At 43.8% G+C, this 23,186-nt stretch overlaps 1 protein-coding gene across 1 annotated transcript in view; it reads right to left on the bottom strand.

The window, feature by feature from the left end:
• LOC138634401 (homeobox protein Meis1) overlaps window positions 1-23,186 on the bottom strand; it is a 76,990-nt gene that overhangs the window by 36,814 nt on the left and 16,990 nt on the right. Inside the window, exon 8 of the mRNA XM_069721308.1 lies at window positions 2,021-2,166. Coding sequence (XP_069577409.1) covers window positions 2,021-2,166 — 146 coding nt within the window. The remainder of the gene's footprint in view (window positions 1-2,020; window positions 2,167-23,186) is intronic.

Below are 23,186 nucleotides of genomic sequence, written 5' to 3'. Positions count from 1 at the left end.
CCGAAGGTTTTGGAGGTGTACGGGCTGAGGTCAGGGAGTTGGAGCAAGTGTGTGTGTGTGTGTGTGTGTGTGTGTGTGTGCAGGATGATGGGAGAGCTGGTGGTTTATGAAGGAGTTGGTGAGGGTCAGATGAAAAAGAGGAGAGCACAAAAAAGAAACAAAAAGTATAAGAAGTCTTGTCGTGAGATGTGTGTGTACAGTATGCCGTGCACACATACACACTATCTGTGCCTAAATGTCAGTTTACAAAGTGAAAAAAGTTCCCCCAATTTGCCACTAACTGTTGGAAACCAAGGAAGGTGCTACACAATTCATACCATCAACGTCAAAGATCGGAAATAAATAAATAAAAAGTTGAGCCCATGCAATATCCATAATCCAACAACCAAAATTACTTTCCTCAGCATCCTCCCTGTTGGCTTGTGCAATTCAAACCAACACCCACTCAGTCAAACTGTATCATGTTCTCCACAAACTCCTGACACAGGCAGAATGTGTATGACGCAAGGCTCCGTCAAGTAGTTTTGAAACACATTTCCTGAGCAGAGCTGTAGATTCGAAGTACGATTAGAAAGTTGAATAAACACAGTAAAGATGTAACTATTTTCATCTATTTTCAAAAAGCTGTACACATGAGCTCTATTGAAGATGCAGTTTTAGTTAATGGAAGTTGAAGTTCTGTCAATATCTTGTTTGTATTTCACCCTGATTTTCTTTGGAAGCATGGTCATGGATTTGATCCCGTTTTATATGCTAGTCTTGTGAAGTCAAACTGGCCTAAAATTCAGCCTGATTTGATTTTTTTTTTTTACATTTGATACATTTATTGAAACCATGGGAAAAATCAAAGATGTGGGTGGTGAGGTCTGGAACCAGAGTTCAGTTGAATCTGTTACATATTTGTCTATTTGTAAATCAACATGTCAGCAACATTTCAAGTCTCTGAAACAGGTTTTCAGGCCATTTAAAAAAATAAAAAAAAGGATGCCTTTGACTGGATTCTCAGAATAGACGAACACAGCAAAGCTTCTGATCCTTGACAATTATAGAACTACAAACTCCTTAAGTTTAGAAGGTCAGTAAGTGTGAGCACAAGTCATTTTCTCAAATGCATTCATATGAAATGAGGAAAAATGTTATCCTCTCAGTCAGTAAGATGTACCAATACATTCAAATAACACTGAAAGGTTTGATCTTATGAGACTAAAAACAGTATATTGTTATTCAACTAAAGAGAAACAGGTTTTAATTGAACCTCTTCCTTCTTTCCTTTGATAAATATTAAGAGATTTTAATAATGTAAAGCAATGCTGACTGTGATTGGTGAATTGATCTTGTTTAAAATAGTATTTACTGAACTAAGACAGCTTTCCACGCAATGTTGGCGCCCTTTTGACACTCCCATTTGTATCTTCTGGTGTCAAAATACATTTTTCCCACACTATCTCTCCAAACAATTTGTGATGCCGTCAGATGGTGCTAACAGCACTTGTATTCTCTGCTATAATTGAGGAAAAATATAGCCAAACCACAGGCCTTTGCAGCATCCCAGGCATCTGTTAAATAATGACAGATTTGTTCTTAATAAGGTTCATCTATGTATGTGCAGTTATGGCCGGGGGCGTCTCTCCTTGGCTTCAACCTTATTCAGTTTCAGCAGATGAGGAGCGAGAACGCAAGCTGCAGAGATCGCCGGCAGATTACACAGGCCTGTGTCTTTGAAGTGTTCCCCGTACGAACCGGGATACACTGTGGAGAAGAGGGGTGGGGTGAAGGGGGGTGGGGGGGGGGGCTTTGGTGGTGTGTATGTGAGTGGCAGTGAGTGTCTCAGTGTACGTGTGCTCTTTTGTGCGGCGGGCAAGTGTGTTGCAAGTGTGCCGAATAAGAAAGGAGAAGAGCTACAAAATGTTTGTGGCTGTGCGCGAGTGCAACAGCCCATGGCTCTGACTAGAAGTTCAGCGTGCACACGTGATGTGAAACCGAGAGCAATCGAGAGCAAATGTCACTTCGCTGAACTCACTGTTAGGTGCTGGAAGAGCCACGCTCTCATGATGTTGGTGGCCACCTTTGGGAAAATCCCTCTCTTCTTGTTGCGTTTCTTTTCTTTATCCGGGTCATCGTCATCCCCCGTGCTCGGCGAAGCCACGCTGTTGTCCATGCCATCACCTGTCACATGACAAGGAACAGGAAGCGACAGCGGAGATCAGACGCACAGTTTGTTTACTTCCTGCATTTGATGCGCCTCCGCGTTCAAAGGGAATAAATAAGATTTCGAAGGAATTCTGGAGGGCTTTGTATGCACAGACGGAGGGGTATAGAGACACAACAATGGCAAGCAGAGAATGGCTGGAAAACAGCACCTCATAAATGCATTCATTTTTAATACATTTATAAATAACCCTGCCTTTCATTTTTCTCCCCCCCTCCCCCCCCGTCACTTGAAAACACAGCGAGCGCTTGCATCTTTCCGTGAGAAAAGAGAGGGAGAAGGGGAGCACAAAGGACTTGTAAGGTCGCATTTCCCCACTCTCCTCTTCAAGCCCGCGCAGAATTGAAAATGACAGAGAGATTTAGTCTTTATTATCCTGAGGGGAAAATAGTTATTGATGCGTCGCCCCGCCGCATTCTGCCATTTTACCTAAGGTGGAAAGAGTAACACGGCACTACAAAAGGCTAGGTTGCGAGGAGGGGGAAGGCAGAAAATAAAAGGAAAATAGGTGGAAAAAAAGGAAGTCGGAGGCAAAAAAAACAGCGCCAACAAAGATAGCTGCTTTTCATAACAATGGCGTCATGGCTGCTTACAGCAACCTGTAGGGCTTCGATAAGACTCTATTAAGGCCAGTTAACCTCACCTTAGGGGAACACCGAGACAGCTCCGAGTATCTGAGCGCTGAGAGAAAAAAGTGAAAGGGGAAGGCGCTCCACGGGCCTTTTCTCTGCATTCAGACTCAACAACATGCACCCATACGTACACAATCCAACACACACACACTGCACATATTGAAAAACACCCAATTGCTGTACGTACTCTGCGCAGATCCGCTGGAGAGAAACAGACTCTTCCCATCTGTGGCTGTGAAAAGCCTAATTGTTATTATCATTATTCAAAAATGCGAGCCACCCTCAATGAAGATGGTAATCATAATAGAAACATGAGGTGAGGTAAACAAGTGGCACCCTCACTGCTGGAAAGATTTCAGCAGAGAAATAACTGACTTTTGTCCCGTATCGCCTCTCTCAACTGGAAGTGAGGGGAAGTAAAAAAAGAAAAATAAAGCAGTGCACAGAATTGGATCCAGTTATTTATTGATTACACACAAAGCACTTCTAAAGCTTCTAGGTCTATTCACTGTGGAAGGAGTAGATAACTGCACCGAAGCAGGCCTGCGCTCCACTAACTTGCAGAGGGCGACACCCAGCACCTAGCTAAACCCTAAGCCCCGATTCATCGATAATTAATGGGGATGTTGGCGCTAATCCGGTTGGAGATGACTTTTTTCCAGCCTGCCACATCAGTGGAATAATCAAGGGCCTAAAACCCAGGCCTTTGCTCCCCATTACCTCAGGCAAAAGAATTCCTGAAAGCATGCCTGGAGGGCACCTGAATTATATACACCATTAGGAGAGAGAGGCTCTCAACGATCCATACGAAACAACACTCCTGGCTCGCTCTCGCTTTCTCTCTACGAGTGCTCGAGCAGAAGGAAATACATATGCACACATATTGAAGGCTTTTTAATGAACCTCGTGTGGAAGTGGAGGTGACACTATTAAGGGTGGGGGAGGGACAAAACAAGAAGCAGCTTTTCAGAGATTGGGCGGTACTGATAATGCACATATGTAGGTAAAAGCTGCTGCTACGGGTTGGGCTGATGTAACCTCCCCAGAAGATAAAAAGGTTTGATTCTGGAAATAGCCATATGACAGGCGGAAGTCATTTTTATATCAACAAATCAATGACTTATCCTATAAAAAAAATACAGATTTAAAAAAAAAAAAAAAAAAATATGCCAATGAAATTCCCAGAGCTGAACATGATGTTGTCAAATTCCTGTTTTCCACTTTCCAAGTTGAAAACCAAAAGATATTAAATTTACTGTAAAGCTGTCAAACAAAAAAAAGCAGCAAATCCTCACACCTGTCAATGAGACCTAGTTAATCATAGTTTTTACATAACCATTAATCAATAAAGGTTGTTGAATGACTGGTCCATTAATTGATTAACTAACCATTTCAGCTCTACGCTCACACAAACGCACACATGCATACAAGTGTGTGCCTTTCATCCTTCTCTCTGCCCTGAAACACACTCGCATTGCAGGCTTCGGTTACATCATTAGCCTGGGACAAATGCAGCCTGAGCTTAACAAGTGAGTTTTTTTCTTCCTACTGTTTCAGGGCTAAAATACACCCACCCCTCCGTCGTCTCTCTTCCTCTCCACATCTCTCCGCCTGGTGGAAAAGAGGGGTGAGCCGAGCCGAGGCCCTGTAATCTAAGACCAGATTTTCATTGGAAGCAAATGCTTTCAATCCGTTGTAAAGACCGGCTCATGTTCAGCAAAGCCTACAATAACAAACCTAGGGGCTTGTCCCATGCGAGTTGGGAAAACAGAAGCAAAAGGGCCGGAGTACCAGCTCAGAGCGCGAGTGAGTGAGTGAGTGAGTGAGTGAGTGCGGGAGTCAGTATGCAGGCATGTGGGTGAGCAGGAAAGCTCAGGGAAGAGGTGAGGTATCATGAGAAGCATGAAGAAAGGGGAAACAAGAGAGTGTATGCAGAGAAAAAGTAATACAAGTGTGTATTCTGGGTGCGTTGCCTATCTCTCGCTATAATTTTTGTCGCCCATAACCCAAGAGCCAGACAGGAAGACACGAACACCTCCCCAATATTCATTTCCTTCCTATGCCTTACCTATACCACTAAGTCTGACCTGTAGACACTTACTTTACCTGGAAGGGGGAAAAAAAAAAAAAAAAGGGAGGAGGGCTGGAAAACAGCCGTCAATTTTATTGGCATTTCCATTTTCAGTGCAATTGGATACCAATCACCTCGACAAGGTCTGGGGCTAATATCTGCTTTTCTTTAACCCCAGCAGCGAGCGATGGAAATGTGGGAGGTGGGAGAGGAGAGGAAAAAGGCTGGCAGTGAGGAAGGGTGAAGCAGGAAAGGTGTTGAAGCTGTGTCTGGCAGCCATGTTTGGGAAATGTCAACCGTGTCAGAGAGAGAGAGAGAGAGAGGGGGGTAAAAACGGGGGAAAGAAAGAGACCGAGATAGTGATAGTGAAGGAAAAGAGGGAGAAGGAGGGATTGTGGAATATTCATCATGGTTGAAAAGGAGAGAATGAAAAAGTGGAAGCTCAAACTCAAGCCACTGACCGACGCAATGAAGAGGGAGAAAATAATGGGTAGAACAGGGAAGCGACGCTGTGGCACACTGGAGTTAATCAGTTGAAAAAAAAAAAAAAAAAATCACACAGAACAGTCAGTTGCTGTAATGCAGATATTTCTTTTTTTTCTTCTTTGGCCTCTGAAGCTCATATTTTCAAACACTAAACAGAGAAGTTATCACGAAAGCTCTTCCAAAATGGATAAATCTGTTGTAATTAATGTGTCATGGGTTCTTTGACATCATATTGTGGTACACTCTGTTCTCCAATTTGCTTTGTAGTCAAAGAGATGTTCTCATTACTGGGTTAGCATGTGACGCACATCTGCAATGCACTTGTCGCCCATGCTGAATGCATTGTAAAGGACAAAATGTAATGCGAAAGGGATGTACAGTAACAATCTAGGGAGCGAATATTGTAAAATTGTTGCTTTACCTGGGAGTCGGCACGTACTGATGCTCGGAAATATTTGACATTGCTGTTTCCTCACGTGTGCGTGTTGCCTTCGAGGGTGATGACGCAAGCATCTTCAGCAAGCCCGACGGACCAAATGTAAACATTTTTTTATGCTTTTTAGTTGCTCGAACTGGCTGAAAACTTCTGATAGCGTGAACACTAATTTCAAATTGATCTTAATGAGTGTAAAAATTAAAAAAAAAATTAAAAAAAAAGACCTCAGTGACATCACAGTCAGTCTGTCAGCCAACCATTAAGCCTTATAGTTGGTCAGTCAGGCAGTCGTCGACTGTTATTCAGTCGACCAGTAAACTATAGTCAGCCAGTAAGCCAGTCTAGTCTATAAAGCCATAAAGTCAGTCAGCCAGGGAGCAAGTAAGTAAGTCCGTCATAAAGCCACCTTGTCAGTCAGGTGCTTATCGGTCGGTCAGTCAGTCAGTCAGTCAGAAAGCTACCCAGGCAGCCAGCTCGCCACTCAGCCAATGAATCAGTCAGTCTCTCTCCATGCACAGGCTGCCAGCCTTATTAGGAGCATCAGCAGGCTGTAACCCTGGGCTGCATGCATACAGTGCAGGGGAAGCTAAGCTAGCAAGCTCCAGTCTCCCCACAAGGAAAAGCCAGAGGCACAACTCTGGGCCCGGCCCACTGATCAGCCATGACAACGGTCTTTGCAACTAGTTAGAGGAGGGGGACGGGAGGAGGAAGAGGAGGAGAAAGAGGAAGGAGGGATGGATGGGTGGGTGGGTGAATCAATGCAGGACAGCGGGGGTGCATGTTTGTGTGTGAGGAATGTATGCATGCATGAATGTGCATTCGTCTGTATGTGTGCGTCTATCTCTGCCTTTCTCTATGCATGTGCGTTTGCAGTGTGTGTGTGTGTGTGTGTGTGTGTGTGTGTGTGTGTGTGTGTGTGTGTGTGTGTGTGTGTGCAATTAGGAGCAGGCCACTGACTGGAAGGAGCCAGGGGCAGTTGAAATGCCCCGGGGCCAACCAAGGGAAGGAATATTTTATCAGTCCCCTCGCACGCTGTATACACAAATACACATTTGCACACAAACACGCGCGCACGCACACACACACTGTGAGCAAACAGATAATGACGTAAAAATTTGGTGAGCTTTCTTCATGCATTTCTACTAGCTTCGTTAGCATTAGCTAAGCAGACACTTCTGCCCTCATTCAGGCCCTCGGTGGCTTTTATTTAAGCCTTTCTGCCACTTCATGTTTCATTCCTGCATTCCCCTCCTTCCTCCTTCATTACTTGTCTCCTCCTTCTCTCTTGTCTGTTGGACTGTGGGGGTTTGAATGAAGGGTATTTTCACAGTATCGGGGATGGAAGCGCGAAGCGTTGTTATCTTTCTTCTTTGTAGGATGTCTTTCTTTGTAAATCAAAACAGCAGAAAATGATAATTCACTAATTGAATATGGTTAAAAATTGAGATTAACATTTTTTTTATATCCTCAGTCTCTATGTTTTAATTCTACTTCTACTGAAGGCAAATTAAGCTCCCCCTCCTCTGTTTCTTCTTCCTCTCTTCTGTCTTTATCACATCTCTGCATCTCTCTTGTCTCAAGGCATACCCTGACATTATCAAGCACTATCTAGGCTAATCTGTTATGATCTGATTATGAACCATCTCTCAGCGTAACAGACACTGGTACTACCTGCCCCCCCTGTGCACGGGCACATGTGCCATTCTGAGGTGTCAGACATTTTTCTGCTGCCTGGCAAATTAACAGCCACGGACTCACCAGCCATTCATCTGCGAACAGAGATCTTGTCAGACACGTCGCTTCTAGCACAATGCGGGAGAATAATGACATTTAGCTTTCTAATCATTTTTCCTTTGTAGAAGCACTGCTGAGATGAGAAGGGTTATGAATATTAGCTTTGTGCCAGATGTCATGAGTGGGATCCTGTGTGAATCACTCGCAGATGGCTAAACGTTTTTTTGGAGGATACTGCGAGATGTTTTTGCAAGGTTTTATAGGCTGTGGATGGACTGAGAGGAAAAGGAGTGGAGACAGGTCTTCTGAGTTTATGACAGTGCATTTAGTGTAAGGGCTGTTTGTTGCAAAAGAAAGAGAGTGTGTCTTTCACTGAGTGACCTGGAGCTGATCTTTCATAGGCCACTCCTAGAGTTTCACACCCCAGAAAGCTCACATGACCCTGGGTTGGCAGTCCAGGCAAGGCCCAGGCCCCAGGGGCCTGCTATCCTGTTCCACATGGGATACACACATTTCATATTGGCAGGCGAGAAATTCATATACACACACACACACACTCAAAACATGATACACAAAGCGCACACAAGCACACACACTTGCTAATGTACATTGACTAAAGTGCTCTCCCTCTCACTCCTTTTACTCTCTGGTACTCACACAGAAACACACACACTCTCTCGCACAAATACACACACATTACATTCCCAGAAATCCTCAGAGGGGTAAAGAAGGGCTCGCAGGAGGGGAGGGAGAATAGAAAAAAAGTGGCGTTTATTGTATTCAGGCCATTCATAAGCTCTAGACTTGAGGGGAGGTGGGGTACAGCTGGGGGTTGCAGGCAGTGGGGGGTTCCCTTTGCATGGCTCTGGAAGCCCCTCCCACCTCCAAATATTCCGAACATGCAGGAATTCCTCGCGACGCAATTCCCAAGTAAGGGCACATTTTCAAAAGCAGACACACACTTGACCATACTGGCATGCATCTATTTCCAAGGATCTTCCAGGAAGCAACTTACCAACAAAGTATTCTAAACCAACACACACAGACACACACACACACACACACACACTTCAATACAAAACGCTCTCTGTGACCAATGCTCTTTCTCCACCCTTTTATTCGCGAGGAGGAGGAGAGAGGGAGAGAAATCCCCACGACTATTCTACGGATAATGACATGCGATGTCGACAAAACAATATGGTTAGTCTAGACTTCCCTTCCTGCCTTCGCCAGAGAGACTCTCCAATGTTTTTAGATCTTTGCTCAAAACTCCAGCCACTACATTCCCATCACATCACTTTAAAGCATAGATTAATCTTTGTAGAACACACATTAGTCACGATATCATGAATAAATACATTGGATAAATTAGGCAGACATACATAGTTGTCATTAATACAAATAAAAAAAAAAAAAAAAGGGGCTTGCCAGGTAAACAATCAGGGGAGAGCTAAGTAATTGCTTCCTGTAATCAAAGACAATTCCATTGAAGTAATTACAGTAAATAACGAGTGCTTTGCAATAACAAAGCCAGTTACTTTAAATGATGACAGTTTTGTGGATCAACACTGACAGATTCAATAATGACAGTAACTGGTGAGTCATTTACAAGGGGTTATTTGTAATTAAAGCACACTGGAGACTTCTTGTTGTGAGAATCCGGGCCAAGTTTGGAGCAATTATTTCATTTGTGGTGATCTGATGAGGAGGGGATCAGGAAGTCAGACACAGGGAATGTGTTTAACTAACAACAAAAAATATATTTATGAGTTAATTAAAAGCCTTTCAAAACCTCAGGTCTTTGAGATTTATGTGGCTTTTTGCTGGAATGGTTTGAGCGCATTGTTGTTCGTCTTCATCATATTGAATGCAGTGACATTCATGCATGCTTTCCCACGTGTTTCATATTATCATGTGTGATTTTGGCGTTGTGTAAAGACGGATATAGAAGAGTTATATAGATATATTGGATTGCCGATTCTACTGCTGATTTCTCTGTTTGAAAGTGATATCTTTTAGTTCTAAAGAAGCAGCCATGTGAATGCATCAAATCAGGCTGTGGGAATTGCTGGGTCTTTCTCAATGTTTTATGACATTTTAGAGACCAAATGATTAACCTTTTATAAAATATTGAATATTAGACCTGCGTTAATGGTCGATTTCTCCGTGTTGTGGCTGGGGGCATGTCCACTGTTGGCTACGAGGCTGGGAGGGATCAGGCCTGTTGACATAGCCATAGGTGATGGCAAAAATGTCAGTGTAAATGTGACTGCTCTCTCTGTGCCATTTTCCTTGCAAAGGGTCATCACCACAGGCTGCCTGACACGCTGGAAACTGCCTCGAGCCCAGGGCACCGACACGACATTAAACTGCAGTATGCCTCCACGCACAGAAGCACAGAAGCACAGAAAGAAAAACACACACACACACACGCACACGCACACACACACACACACACACACACACACACACACACACACACACACACGGACTGCCTTTTATTCCCACTTCCAGATCAGTCGAGAGAGAAAGAACGAGAGAGAAAGAGACAGACGGTACAAGCTAAAATGAAAGTGTAGGGCGATGAATTCACCCTTTCATGTTGAGCACTTTTGCTGTGTAACTATTGATTTTTTCCCCTCTTGCCTTTGTTATGCCGGTTTCTTTTTTTTCTAACCTGAAGATAGAGGGCTAGACTCAGTTCAAATGGGAGCACTTGTGAGGGGGGCCCACAGATTCTCCGCCTCAGTGAAGGGAAGTCCTCAGACACACACACAAACACAAACACACAAAACGGTATAAGATTCCTTAAATTGTGTCTATTTTGCCGCTTTCTCATTCTTAACTCTCTCAATTGTTTCGCTGCCTCTCGGATGGCTTTTGACACCTTCGACTCACCGAGCTTCAATCCGACTCAGCTCACAGCGAACGAACAGAGAGGGAGAGAGTCAAATGGACGATGGAAGGAGAGGGTAAGGGGGGGAAGGGATGGGAGAGAGGACAAGGACTATAACAAAAGCTGAGAGCACTTAACAGCACAATGGCACGGCGGTCCTTTCCAAAAGTCAGCTGATGTGCTGAAGGGCATTCCAAAGTCCTTCAGTGTAGTTGCGGGACAAAGAGAGGGAACCTTCAGATAATCTGAAGGAAAAACATCCTATTTGACTTTGTTGTGGATGAACATTGAGTTGATATATATATATTTTCAGCGTGAGAAACTAGATATAACTTGCTAACTAGAGGTTCAACAAACTCAAACTGAGTGCACATCTTTCTTTAAAGATCCGTTAACTTAGTTACAGTGTCACGGTATTATTTTTTTTAATTTTTTTTTTTGCCAAAATGAATTCCCTGAAAATACATCCTTTCAAAAGAGTTGTTTTATTCTGTAAATGCATGAAATAACTATTGCAAAAAAAAAAATCATCTTATTTTCAACTGTCCTAATTTGTGCAACCAACTTTATTTTGCTTTACAGTGATATAAAACGGATTTAAAAACAATCAGGAAATCCTCCCATTTGTAAACCTGCAACCAGTGAATGTTTAGCTTCTTTTTTTTTTCATGAAGAAAGTGGTAAACATGTAATATTTCCTGTTTAATCTTCTGTCAACAGTATTTTCGAATTTAGCATTTTATCTAATTTGCACTAAAAATCCCTGTTAAACATAGTTAATGGAAATGTTTGGCTCGGCCGCCCTGTAATTGATTTTTCCTCTACAAAAGTTTGTGAAATGATATCTTGCAACACTAACTTGTTTAACTTCAACCAACCTATCAAAGCCACCATTTTAATGAACTGGAATTATGTGGAAACCCAGTCAGTTTTGTCTGTGATCATGCCTTCATGTTTGGGGTGTAGTTGCATCAACCGAGCAAACGTTTCCCAGTTTATTTTTCAGAGCTACCGCGTACAGCACTCGTCTGCATTTTTCCACAGGCTAACTATCTGAATGACACAGCCTCTGATAAACACTTTTAATACACACGGATTTTCCCACTCATGCTAACCTATCAGCGCCAGCCAAACTGCAGTCGTTAGATAATACTGGCACGCTAACCCTGCGCTAATAATAGCACGTTAACTCCCAGTGAAGGTTTTTTTGTTTGTTTTTTCGGGGATAACAGAAGGTTTTAGTATTATGAGGGAGTATAATATGGTCTGTACCCACAAGCTCATGACACTGAAGGGGTGGTTAGGAAAACAAGATAAGTCATTATCAGAGCTGCAACCTACTCTGTTTCAATACTTGTTATTGTTGAGTCGGTGCATTTATATTCTAGGGTTTTAGCTGATTTCTTTCTTGGGTAAACAGAAGACAGGCTGTTGTGGTGACTGAGTGAATGGCGCTTTTAACTTAAAGACTCCTTCGTCATGCAATATCCACACTCAAGTGATCAAAACTCCCCTTTTACAAAAAATGCTCAACACAAGGAACACTGTGTCTCTCCTTCCTCCTTCGTTGTCATGTCCTTGATAGGCACAGGATGTGGTGTTGTGGAGCTGTGGGGGATATGTAGTCCTATCAGCCAACCCATACGCAGTCCTGATAAGACTTTTAGGGACAGAGGAAGAGGAAGTGAGTGGGTTTACAGCGGCCTACTTCCTGTGGAGTGTGGGCCCATGTGGACGGGATTGATATGCCCCCCGCGGACGCCGGTGCTCTCGCAGCACAGTCCCACCAAGTCAACTTCCTGAAAGAGGCAGCCCACTCTGGAGAGTGACTTCCTGTAAGAGTATGACCTCTCTGCCGCTTAAGAGAATCTCAGTGGAACAAAGACCCGGGACTGCCCATGGGAGCTGGTGTGTACAATATCTTTATGCAGTTTGTGTGTGTGTGTGTTTAACACTGCCATTCAGGCCTCTACACGAAAGGTTATCACTAGTGAGAATCTCTGCCCCCAGTCCCTGCTCATCTCTTTGAGTTTCACTGGCTCCGAGCGAGAAGGGATGATCGGGTTACATCCAAATGTGTGCATTCACAAGTGTGTGTACCGCGAGTGGCAAGCTTTGTGTTGCTTTGCAAACACACAAAGTAAACGCCCATGTTGCCCTCCGGCCCACCCTGCTGCTGTTTATCTACAGGTATTTGTTATCTACCCCTCTTTTTCCTCTTTCATACTCCCTAAACTATTAGAAAAGCTTGCCGAGGTCTTTATCTCTCAGTCAAATCCCTACAGCAGGTATCCATGTCAAAAGGACCAACGGGAGGGGGCCTCTGGGGGCAGCATGTTTGGTCTGGGTCAGCCTTGGGTCAAGCTTTGGCCCAGTTGACTCACATTAAAGCCACTCTTTACCTCCAAATGACTGCATGCCAGGTTACTTGGGTTAACAACACGCCACTTTATGCTTTTAAGTGACATCACTGCCTAATCTGAGACAAATTATATGAACAGGTACGTGTTCAGCATAACTTTAACAGAATAAATAGACGCATTGTTTGCTGCAGGGATCAAATCTGTGACTAAATCACACAGCGAAAAGGTTCACCAATGCAAAATATCTGATGTTATGCACTCTTCCACTTTTAAATTAATGAACACCTGTGTAGAGGCCTGGTTTGAGTGTTAGAAACAAGGGGGAGCTGCATGTGTCACATAAGGTTTATGAAAATAAGCCCAAACAAAAATTAGAGTAGCACCGGCCCATATCCCATAATAAAGAAAATCCACAGGGATGCAGGTTGTGACCAAAAATGGCGCTTCTGTTGGTGTTTTCCTGGCATGAAATTGGCTTTGTGTGGGTGTCGTTTGGAGAGCCGGCTGGTAAATTCTCCCCTTCTTTTGTTAGGGAATGGGGGTTGGGGGGGGGGGGGGGCTCCGTGCATAATGGTCTTAGCCAGGGAGGTCTGGAACTGTGTCCATAAATTGAATTATTTCAATTTGAGGGAGAGAGTGAGAGAATAATGGAGAGTAGCTGCGAGAGTGTGTGTTGCATTTACATGTGAACATATGCATGTGTGTTGATGGAGAGAGAGAGAGAGAGCGAGAGAGAGAGAGACTCATTCTTATTCTTTGACAGGGGGGCGCATGTACAAGTGAGAATATAAACCAAGTTGCAGAAGATTACAGAAGAGGCCAAATGTTACCTTGCAGCTGGAAGCCAAAGTAATGGATAAAAAAAAAAAAAGACTGCTGATTGAGACCACAACAACATTGTCCCGTGTGGACAGTACAGTATGATGTATCGTTCTATTCCTACAAAGAGATTAACTACACAAAATAAAAGCAAACTGTGACTATATGTTGTGACCAAGCCACCTCCCAACTTCATAAATGCTGAAACAACAGATACACGAGTGTGTTTGTGCGTATATGTGTGCATGTTTGTGTGTCGGGGTGAGAGTGGGGGTGGGGTGAAAATATTCCTGACACAATATAATCGGCAGGGGACCATATGGCAAACTGGCAGCAAGCTATTTATCCTTATCCTCTTTGGAGGCTAAAATTAGCACTTCGCTGTTTGTAGCTTTAAGCTGGACTCCAACCACTGTGATAGGGCTAATAATAAAGGGAGGGGGGGGGACAGTTCAGTTGGCACGGATATGCCACCTCCTCTACCTTCTTTTTCTCCCTCTTGCTTACTATCAATACCCCCTACTGTCTCCGTTTCATCTCCCTCTTTCAAGTCTTCTACTGTCATTTACCATTTTGGATTAAAAGCTCTAATTTTAAGACCAAATGAGCTAATGCTAAACTCACAGATATGAATTGTATTAATATCGTACAAGTGTTGCTTGAGCCAGGTTCCCCCAATAAGCCCATGTGTCAGGAAAGCCAGGATTTCCTGAACACGGACCCCCTTGGCTAGCTTAAGAGCGTAGGATGATGGGGCTAATCTCTTTATCAAAAGCTTAAATAAACGTTGGTGCTCCGTGCATGTGTGTGTGTGTGTGTGTGTGTGTGTGTGAGTTGCTTATTTGTGTGTATTCTTGTGTGTGCCAAGGGGCCAAACAATGCTTCTCCACTATACAAAGTGCTAAAGTCCTGTCTCTCTGCTCTCCCCCCCCCCACACACACACTCCTCTCTCTTTCCTCTCGGCGTAGAAGTGAATACCGAATGTTTCTTTTAAATATATCTAAATTTCATAGTCTATGAAAGCGTTCATTGCAACCTTTTCCTACATAAACAGTGGTAACATCCTCATGAAAAAAAAAGCTGATCTGGTCCCTTGCTCCTGTCATCCACCGGCAGAGGTGACTGCTTCAATTCTCCAGTCCTCTATTCTGCTATCAGGGTTTTCCCTGAAAAGTTAACATCTATCTGATCAGAGGCCTCCTGGGCCCTAAGCTCAGCTCCTTTTCAAGTGAGGAAGAGGAGGAGGAGGAGGAGGGAGACAGAGTCAGCAGTGAGAGGAATGAAAAGACAGAAGGAAGAGAGGGAGTTTAAGGTCGTTTTATGGGCCAGATATAATGTGTTGTGACACATCAGTGATGACTTGCTGTGATTTTACTGTCAGATTCCCTATGAACCTGTACTGCCACGATTAAGAACCGGGGCATTTTCAGTCTGTGAGCGCAGCTGTGTGTGTGTGTGTGTGTGTGTGTGTGTGTGTGTGTGTGTGTGTGTGTGTGTGTGTGTGTGTGTGTGTGTGTGTGTGTGTGTGTGTGTGTGTGTGTGCGCGCGCGTGTGTGTGTGTGCACTGTGCATTTCTGAATTGAAAACAGGCAAAATAAGGAACCCAAACTGGTGACAAATTCCAAATTCGTCCCCATTTTGCACTATGACAAGATTTCTATGGCAAGAAAACAAGACCCTACACACACACACACACACACACACACACACACACACACACACACACACACACACACACACACACACACACACACACACACACACACACACACACACACACACACACACACACACACACACACACACACAAAAACACATGTAATTTCACAAGTGAATAAGCATGCTTCAAGTTTTTTTCCTATTCATTTGCATTACAAGTGCATTACCACATTTCAACTTGTTTACATTTGCAAATCAAAGCTTAAAACTTCATTCCCAAAAGGAGATATCCAGTAATTTGACAAAGTGGCATCTGCTTTCAGGACAGAATTACTCTAAAACGGTGCAAATTATGGAGCTTTGCACAGAAATAAATCTGGATGGAGTTTGCAATTGACAGTTTGACTTGAGAGTCACTGATTGAAAACATATAGAGATTATATGGGTAGAAGAACTCCTCTTATTATAATTTTCTTTTCCTGCAGACAGATAGAAAAAAGGTTGCAGATCAAATTTAGGGAAAAATAAAATAAAAAAATCCTTTACCATTTTTACACATTTAACTTTTCTTGTCATCCCCACCCTGACACACAAGAGACATCTACAAGGCAAAAGGGGTGTGTAAATAGTATCTTTTAGCAAACACCAGTAATTAGATATAGGCATTTGGCATTCACACCAGTCACAAATTAAAGAAGAGCGCTTCCTGTAAACAGACAGTGAGAATGTGTCTACATCATTAGTGTGCCACAATTATAACATGGGAGCTAAAGATACATTTCCCTCCTGCTTGCATTCCCTCAGTGGAGCAATTGAAGTAGAAACTCTTTTTTTTTTTTTCCTCTTTTTTTCTTGGAGCAGCAGCAAACTACACGATCTGATCCAAGTGTATTTATGAGTGAAACAAGAGAAATAGAAGGCAACCGTAAGAAATAAAAGAAATGAGTGACACCAGTGTTGTCATTTCTGAACAGAACACATCCTAACCAAGCACCAAGGCTGAGTGAAGGCATGTGAGAGGCAGAGGGAAAGAGAGGAAGAGGGAGAAGCTACTTCGTGTGCATGCATGTTGTGGATGAATATGTATTTCATGTAAATTGTGCACACAAGGCATATTGTAATGGTCTGGACTAGACTTTGCATTTCTTTGGTCATGCAAACATGCCCACATGTAACCAACAGACAGACAGAGATGCAGACTAAGTGAATGCAAGGGAGATTTGAAGTAACAGAGAAAGGAGGAAACATTTTATTCACCTTCAAAATGTGCAAGGGTTTCCACTGAATAATATTATAGGAAGTCAGAAATGTGGGCATGATAAGAGCAAAGAGAGGGAAGGAGACAAAATTTACAAAAATGAGGATCACATGTTGAACGAATGTCAAAGAGTCAAGTGTGCTCTGAAACCTTATCAAATGGTTTTATGACTACAAGCTTCTCACACACGAGATGTTCACTCAAGCCAATAAAACCAAGCTTGAGAGGAGAGGAGAGGAGAGGAGAGGAGAGGAGAGGAGAGGAGAGGAGAGGAGAGGAGAGGAGAGGAGAGGAGAGGAGAGGAGAGGAGAGGAGAGGAAGAGGAAGAGGGGAGGAGACCAGAGGAGAACCAGAGGAGGGGAAATCACTTTGTTTACTCGTATTTCAGACCCTTTCTTCCTCACGACCTCGGCGGCTGTGTGACACCAGCCCTTAATCCTAAAAGCAAACTGGCCCCTCACTGTGGGAACCTAATACAATTTCCTCTTTTTTGAAAGGGGCAAACTCAGGGCACTCCGAGTTTGCTTATTGCCTACAAGGCAATAAAAAGTCATCAAGGGCTATCATTTTGTGCGAGGCGAGTCGCTGCGTGCTGGTTGACGCGTCAGCCGCGGCGATAAAGCGTGGTCATAAACATCTCAGCGAACCTGAGAGAGGGAGGTCGCGATTGGACGCCGAGAGGCCAGACATCTCTTTTTCCCAGGTAACCACAGATAATAATGTTTGAGATGCAGTAAATCCAGTTGAGACTGTATAAACATTGCTACTGGCAATGCCGAGTTGTTGTGGGATGTTTTCTCAAGGATGCAATTACACTTATGCCTTTCATATGTATATTTTTATGAACATGTGAACAGAAAGTTAGGTTTGTGACTCTGCAGATATTAATCTATTTCTTAACACATCGTCACATGCTTACACACACTTTAACCCCCCCCCCCCCCCCCCCCCCCCCCCCCCCCCCCCCCCGAAGGGACATAGAGGGAGCTTGAGGTGGCCCGGCCTCAAGGCAAGTCGTGTTTGAGCCTCAATAGACTCCCAAACAAAACTCAGCAGCATTTAACACACTAATCAGGGCAAACTGCTCCGTCTTTCTCTTTTTCTTTATCACAACTGAATTTTCACACACATAAAGACACGCACTGCTCCAGTTAGCAGCAAAATGCTTTCACAGCATTCGCTGTACGATTTTCCCCCTTCCTCCTTATCTCACATTTTGCTCTGTTTTCTTTCAGTATTTTTATTCCACTTTTATCTTCTTCCATGTTCTTTTTTTCCCGTGTTCATGCTCTGAGGAAATCAAAGAGAGAATCCTGTTTGTGTCTGCCAGCTACTGTACTTACACACCTCCAGTACTACTGGCTGCAGCCTAATCAAGGGAGCCACATACCTTTTATCTACCCACAGAGACTCACATTTAAACAGATTACCGATAAAGCTGGACACCCAGTAAGACAATTACTGCACCAAGAATCTTCCTCAATATTGTCTAGACGTCGTCTAGACAACATGCACACAGAGCTGGATACGGTCTCTCTTAAGGTCTATGTTTCTATTTGCAGATGGGTTATGCATTTTAATGATTTGTCAGAACACTTCATGCATGGATGAATAAAAGCATTGATTTTTGTATATATTGGTTTCTCAATGTGCCAATGCAAAAAAAACAAAAAAAAAAAAACACTTCTATGTATGGCTTTAGTGTATTTACTTACTAATTAAACAGCATCTAATTCTCTCTGTAATGACTCTAACTCATTATTGCAACAGAGAATTTGTAAAGAATGAGAGAGAAGAGCATCTATGAGGAAGAGGAAAGCAAGTCAGGGATAGGAATGCACCGCACAGACACACACACACAGTTCTCTTCCAGTCTAATGGACAATCGGACCAATTAATCGGTGACTTTGAGGGGACCACGTGAGGCCGAGTGATTGGACGAGCGGGAGCCGGCCGCTGATTGCCTGCCACCCCTGTCCATGTCCCCGTTTGCCCACCCTGGCCCCAGAAACTGCCCAATGAAACGAGTGAGAGCATCACCTCCTCTGTGGCCTGACCTTGTCGGAGGGCACAGAGGTTGGAGGGCGGACGAATGGATGACAACATCAGGAATATTCTGTCCTGATCGATGGGGACCTACACCACAGCCAGTGAGGGTTGTATGCAGTGATGAACAATTAATAGGCTGAAGCTGTGCCAGGATATGATATTTAAAGGCATATTAAACTGGGAAAAGTAGACTTTTCAAATGTTTTTAAAGCCACATCCTCAAGAAAGGGGAGGTAAGAGCCATATCTTCCACCACCTTCATCACAGCCAGGACTCAAGTGACTCGACTCTCATAACGTACAATAAATATGCAGGAATTTCAAAGTACAGACTGAAGCAATTAGCTTCATGTACGTACGAAATTAACTAATGAACTACACATTTAGACGTGTTTTAGTTTTGCAGAGTTTAGTTGGTCAAATAGCAGATATCAGCATGAATTTAATTCCTCCAAATACCTCAGCCAAATAATAATAAAAAAAAAACAACCTCAGAGCTAGATATCACATCAACCAGAAATCTCAGGCCACTACTCAGACACTAGACATGTATGCAGACACTAACACACTACGTTACAGGGAGCTGTTTGTCTTGGCGCAGCACACTGTACTCTTTACAAATGGTCTGGGTAATTGGTGATACATATCTAATATCGCCAGTCATCGCCTCACTCCCTGGATGTTTCTGACAAGCAGAGAAGGAAACCCTGTAGCTTTCAAAAACCAGAGCAAACACTGGGCTCCACTCCTCTGCTCAGCTCGCATCCACAGCGCTGCAGCTGCCCGACTCGGTGCCTGAATGTTATTCTGTTTCCTTCGCACGCCAGGCCCTTAGAGAAGCCAAGGGGTGTCCTTACAAATTCACACAGGCAAAGAGGAGTACTTTATTCTGGGAGAAAAAGAGAAGGCCCGCTCGTGTCCATGAGGGACACCCCTCCATTGCAGGCATATATGATCTGTCAGCTTTTCCTCTGCCCTTCGAGCATTGCTTTTCACAGAAAAGCATGATCCAAGGCTGCAGATAGGCTTCTCCAGGGGGCTTCTGGGTATTAAACAAAGGGCCTGTTGGTAGAAACTAGCGAGCAAACAGCTGGGCTAATAGAGTGGGACTAATTAACTACAGGGTCGCTCTCCGGCTTTCCTCGACGATTCTTGCTGGATGTTTACAAAGATCTTCCAGAGAAAGGGAGGAGAAAAATAAGACGCTTTCTTCTTTGTCTGCTCTTTAGGGAGAAAGGAGACACCCAGGACTGATTTTAATGACATGTGTGAAGCAAATGTGATCCTCCCTCCATTTTTTTTATTCTAACTGTCAATGGAATTTAGTGCTAAAAAATACCATTGGCATTGTGGTCAAAGCATAAACACCATAAGTAAGAATGCAGCATGTGAGCATTGTTACCACATGCAAAAATAAAGAATGATTTTTTTTTTTTTTTTTTTCACATCATCACTGTGACACTGACAAAGCACTGCAAAACATCTGCTGGTTTAAGAGTTATCATTAACTATTCCGTTAAAAAATACATCATCTCATCATCAGTCACTTGGTTGGGCAATGAAAAATATGTTCTTCTCTTGCTGAGTTCAATGGCATTCACAGGGTAACCGCCGATCTTACATAATGCGGAGCCCTCCTAACAATTCCTACAGCTCTTGGATGTGAGAGTGTGAGCACACTTCCGGGTAGCGATAGCATTTTTTTCTTTTTTATACTAGTGGGCAGTGAACCATTAAGAAAGAAGGACAGAGCAGAGCATGTGTTTGTGTCAGGAATAGTCTCAGAAAAAAGGCTGAAAGAGGAGCGTTCACGAGTTAAAGGCCTCTTCGACCATCCAGCATCCTTCCTCTGAGCTGCTTCACTCTGCTGGAGAGCGAAGATGAAGGAGAGTTGAACGTGGAGATGATAAGGAGACATGGGCAGGAATTACAGAAAGATTGAGTGCAAGAGGAGCTACAGAAAGTGTGAGAGTATGGATTGATAGTGGGATGAATGAGAAGAAAAGGGAGAGAAGGAGTAAAGGAGAGAAAGAGTAATTGTGCAGCTCTGCAGGCAGAGGTGACGAAAGAGAAAAAGGTCAGTGAGAAAGCAATCTGTGAAAAGGTAAAAGAGAGGAAGAGGTGAGCAAACATGAAGAAGTGGTAAGAGAAAGATGCTGTAGAGCAGTAAGAGGAGTAAAGATCGGAAACAAGAGGGAAGGAAGTGGAAATTTAGGAAGAACAATGAGACTGAGGGAAAAACTGAGATGAGAAGATAAGAGTCTGAAGGTAAAGAACAAAAATGGGTAAAAGAGGAAAGAAAAGTGAGAAAGAAACAGCAAGAGAAGTAAAGATGAAAGAGGAAAAAAATGTAAAACATAAAGAGGGAAAACAGAGCTGTGACAAATAGAAGAGAGCACGATGGGGAAGAGTGCAAAAAGGAACAAAGAGAGGTGAGAGAAAGGGAAAGAAGAAGAAGGATAAACAAAGGTGGTGTTTTAGAGCGAGTGGGAGGCATGGAAGAAGAAAAAAAAAAAAAGGGGGAGGAGAGAGAGAGAAGAGCATGGGGATACACAAGGAGAGAGAAAAGCGACTGACAGTAAAATGAAAGAGAGACGGGCGAGTAGGTGGGAGACAAGGGAAAACCGGAGAAGAGAGGGGAGGATATGAAGATGAAAGAGTGAGAGAGAGAGAGAGAGGGAGGAGAGACAGCAGGGTGAAGCTGTCGGGGAGAGAGTGAGCAAAGTGCCAAACAGATAAATAACCAGCTTACTGGGATTACCAAGTGACTGACACAGAATTTGCCAGAGCCAATATGACGTGGCAGTGATAGCTCTTAACCCATATAAACCTGAATCCGGTCCAAGATGTCCTCCGGTATTTACTGTTGTCACTGCGTCCCCCTGATGCGCTACACTCTGTGTGTGTGTGTGTGTGTGTGTGTGTGTGTGCGCGCGCGTGTGTGTGTGCGTGCGTGTGTGTGTGTGTGTGTGTGTGTGTGTGTGCGTGTGAGTGATTGCTTTGTTTATGTGGGCACACACTCGCACACATACGTCAGGCTTCAGCAGGACATCGAAAGAGCTCTTTAAGTCTACCTGGGTTATAAATAAAGAAAAATACACCACATGGCCAAAAGTATGCGGATAAATATCATCACACCACGTGATTTTTAAAAGGCTAATTCTAAAACCAGGGCCAATCATCCCCTGCTGCCCTTGACGCTACTTTTCTAGGAAGCCTTTCCACCAAACTTTGAAGCCCAGCTGCACGGATTTAGTCACATTCATCCACAAAAGCAGTTATGCTGTTTGACATACTGTCTTAAATTTACCCAACATCTTGCAGGACCTGCAGATACCCTCACACATACTGTACATGCATCGTGTTTGGTGTTTGTCTCCGGGCTTGTAACACTCAGACAAATCGAAGCACCTCATTCATTATGCTGACACACACAAGCATTTACAACATTTATACACAAATAACACATTTTACCCTCTAATGAACTTCAACAACAAACAAAACACACACACACACACACACACACACACACACACACACACACACACACACACACACACACACACACACACACACACACACACACACACACACACACAAATATGAGGAAATGGAGAGAGAGAGAGAGAGATCATGAGAGAGAGTCAGAGGAGGCGGGCAAACATAAGGAGTGGGTCTATAATTGGAAAGATGTGAAAAATGAAGTGTCAGTTTGGTCAATAGAGGGCAAAGGTCACAGGAGCAGGAGCCCAAGCCCGGCACAGAGCACGCTCATTAGAGCGACCAATCAGACCTCGCCTGGCTGCCCCAGACCATTATTCATCAGAGGTAGAGGAGTGCACACACACACACACACACACACACACACACACACACACACACACACACACACACACACACACACACACACACACACACACACACACACACACACACACACAGAGAAACACACTTACACAATATCTCTTTGTCTTCCCCTGTTTCACTGTAATTTCACTCTTCTTTTATCAGTCTGCTTTCCTCTGCCACAGCATCTGTCTATCTACGTTTTTCATCTGGTGTCTAAACTCTCAGTCCTGCGCGTTACTGAAGAATGAGACTGAAGAATGAGAACGAAACCCAAACAGCAGGAGAACGTGTGCGAGGGACAGAAAGAGAGACGATGAGTTTGAGTGGGAGACAGACAGAGAGACAAAGAGAGACAGCGAGTGTGTGTGTGTGTGTGTGTGTGTGTGTGTGTGTGTGTGTGTGTGTGTGTGTGTGTGTGTGTGTGTGTGTGTTGACGATATAAATGGCTGCTCGTTGGAGTGGAAGGCATGGCGGCGCTCTCTGCTCCCACCCAGGCTCTGCCTCCTGGCACTGCAAACTGCTTGCCTTGACATCGCCTTCAATAATATATGAAGTTGCTTTTTTTGCCTACAGTTTGTTTGCAACGCCGGCCCACCACCACCACCACCACCACCACCCCATTCCCCACTGCTGCCTGTCTCTCTGCCTCTCGCTCTTCACACACAGATAAACACAGATTCTTCGAAGTCATACACACCAAGCCTCAGCAGAGTTGTCTGGTCAAA

Source organism: Brachyistius frenatus, unplaced genomic scaffold, assembly GCF_029030835.1.
Source record: "Brachyistius frenatus isolate BFR_SWC_R1_liver_20210118 unplaced genomic scaffold, ASM2903083v1 Contig_260, whole genome shotgun sequence".
In the NCBI taxonomy this organism is placed as follows: domain Eukaryota; kingdom Metazoa; phylum Chordata; class Actinopteri; family Embiotocidae; genus Brachyistius; species Brachyistius frenatus.
The sequence above is the reverse complement of the archived record's forward strand: the minus strand, read 5'-3'. Positions and strand labels throughout refer to the sequence as shown.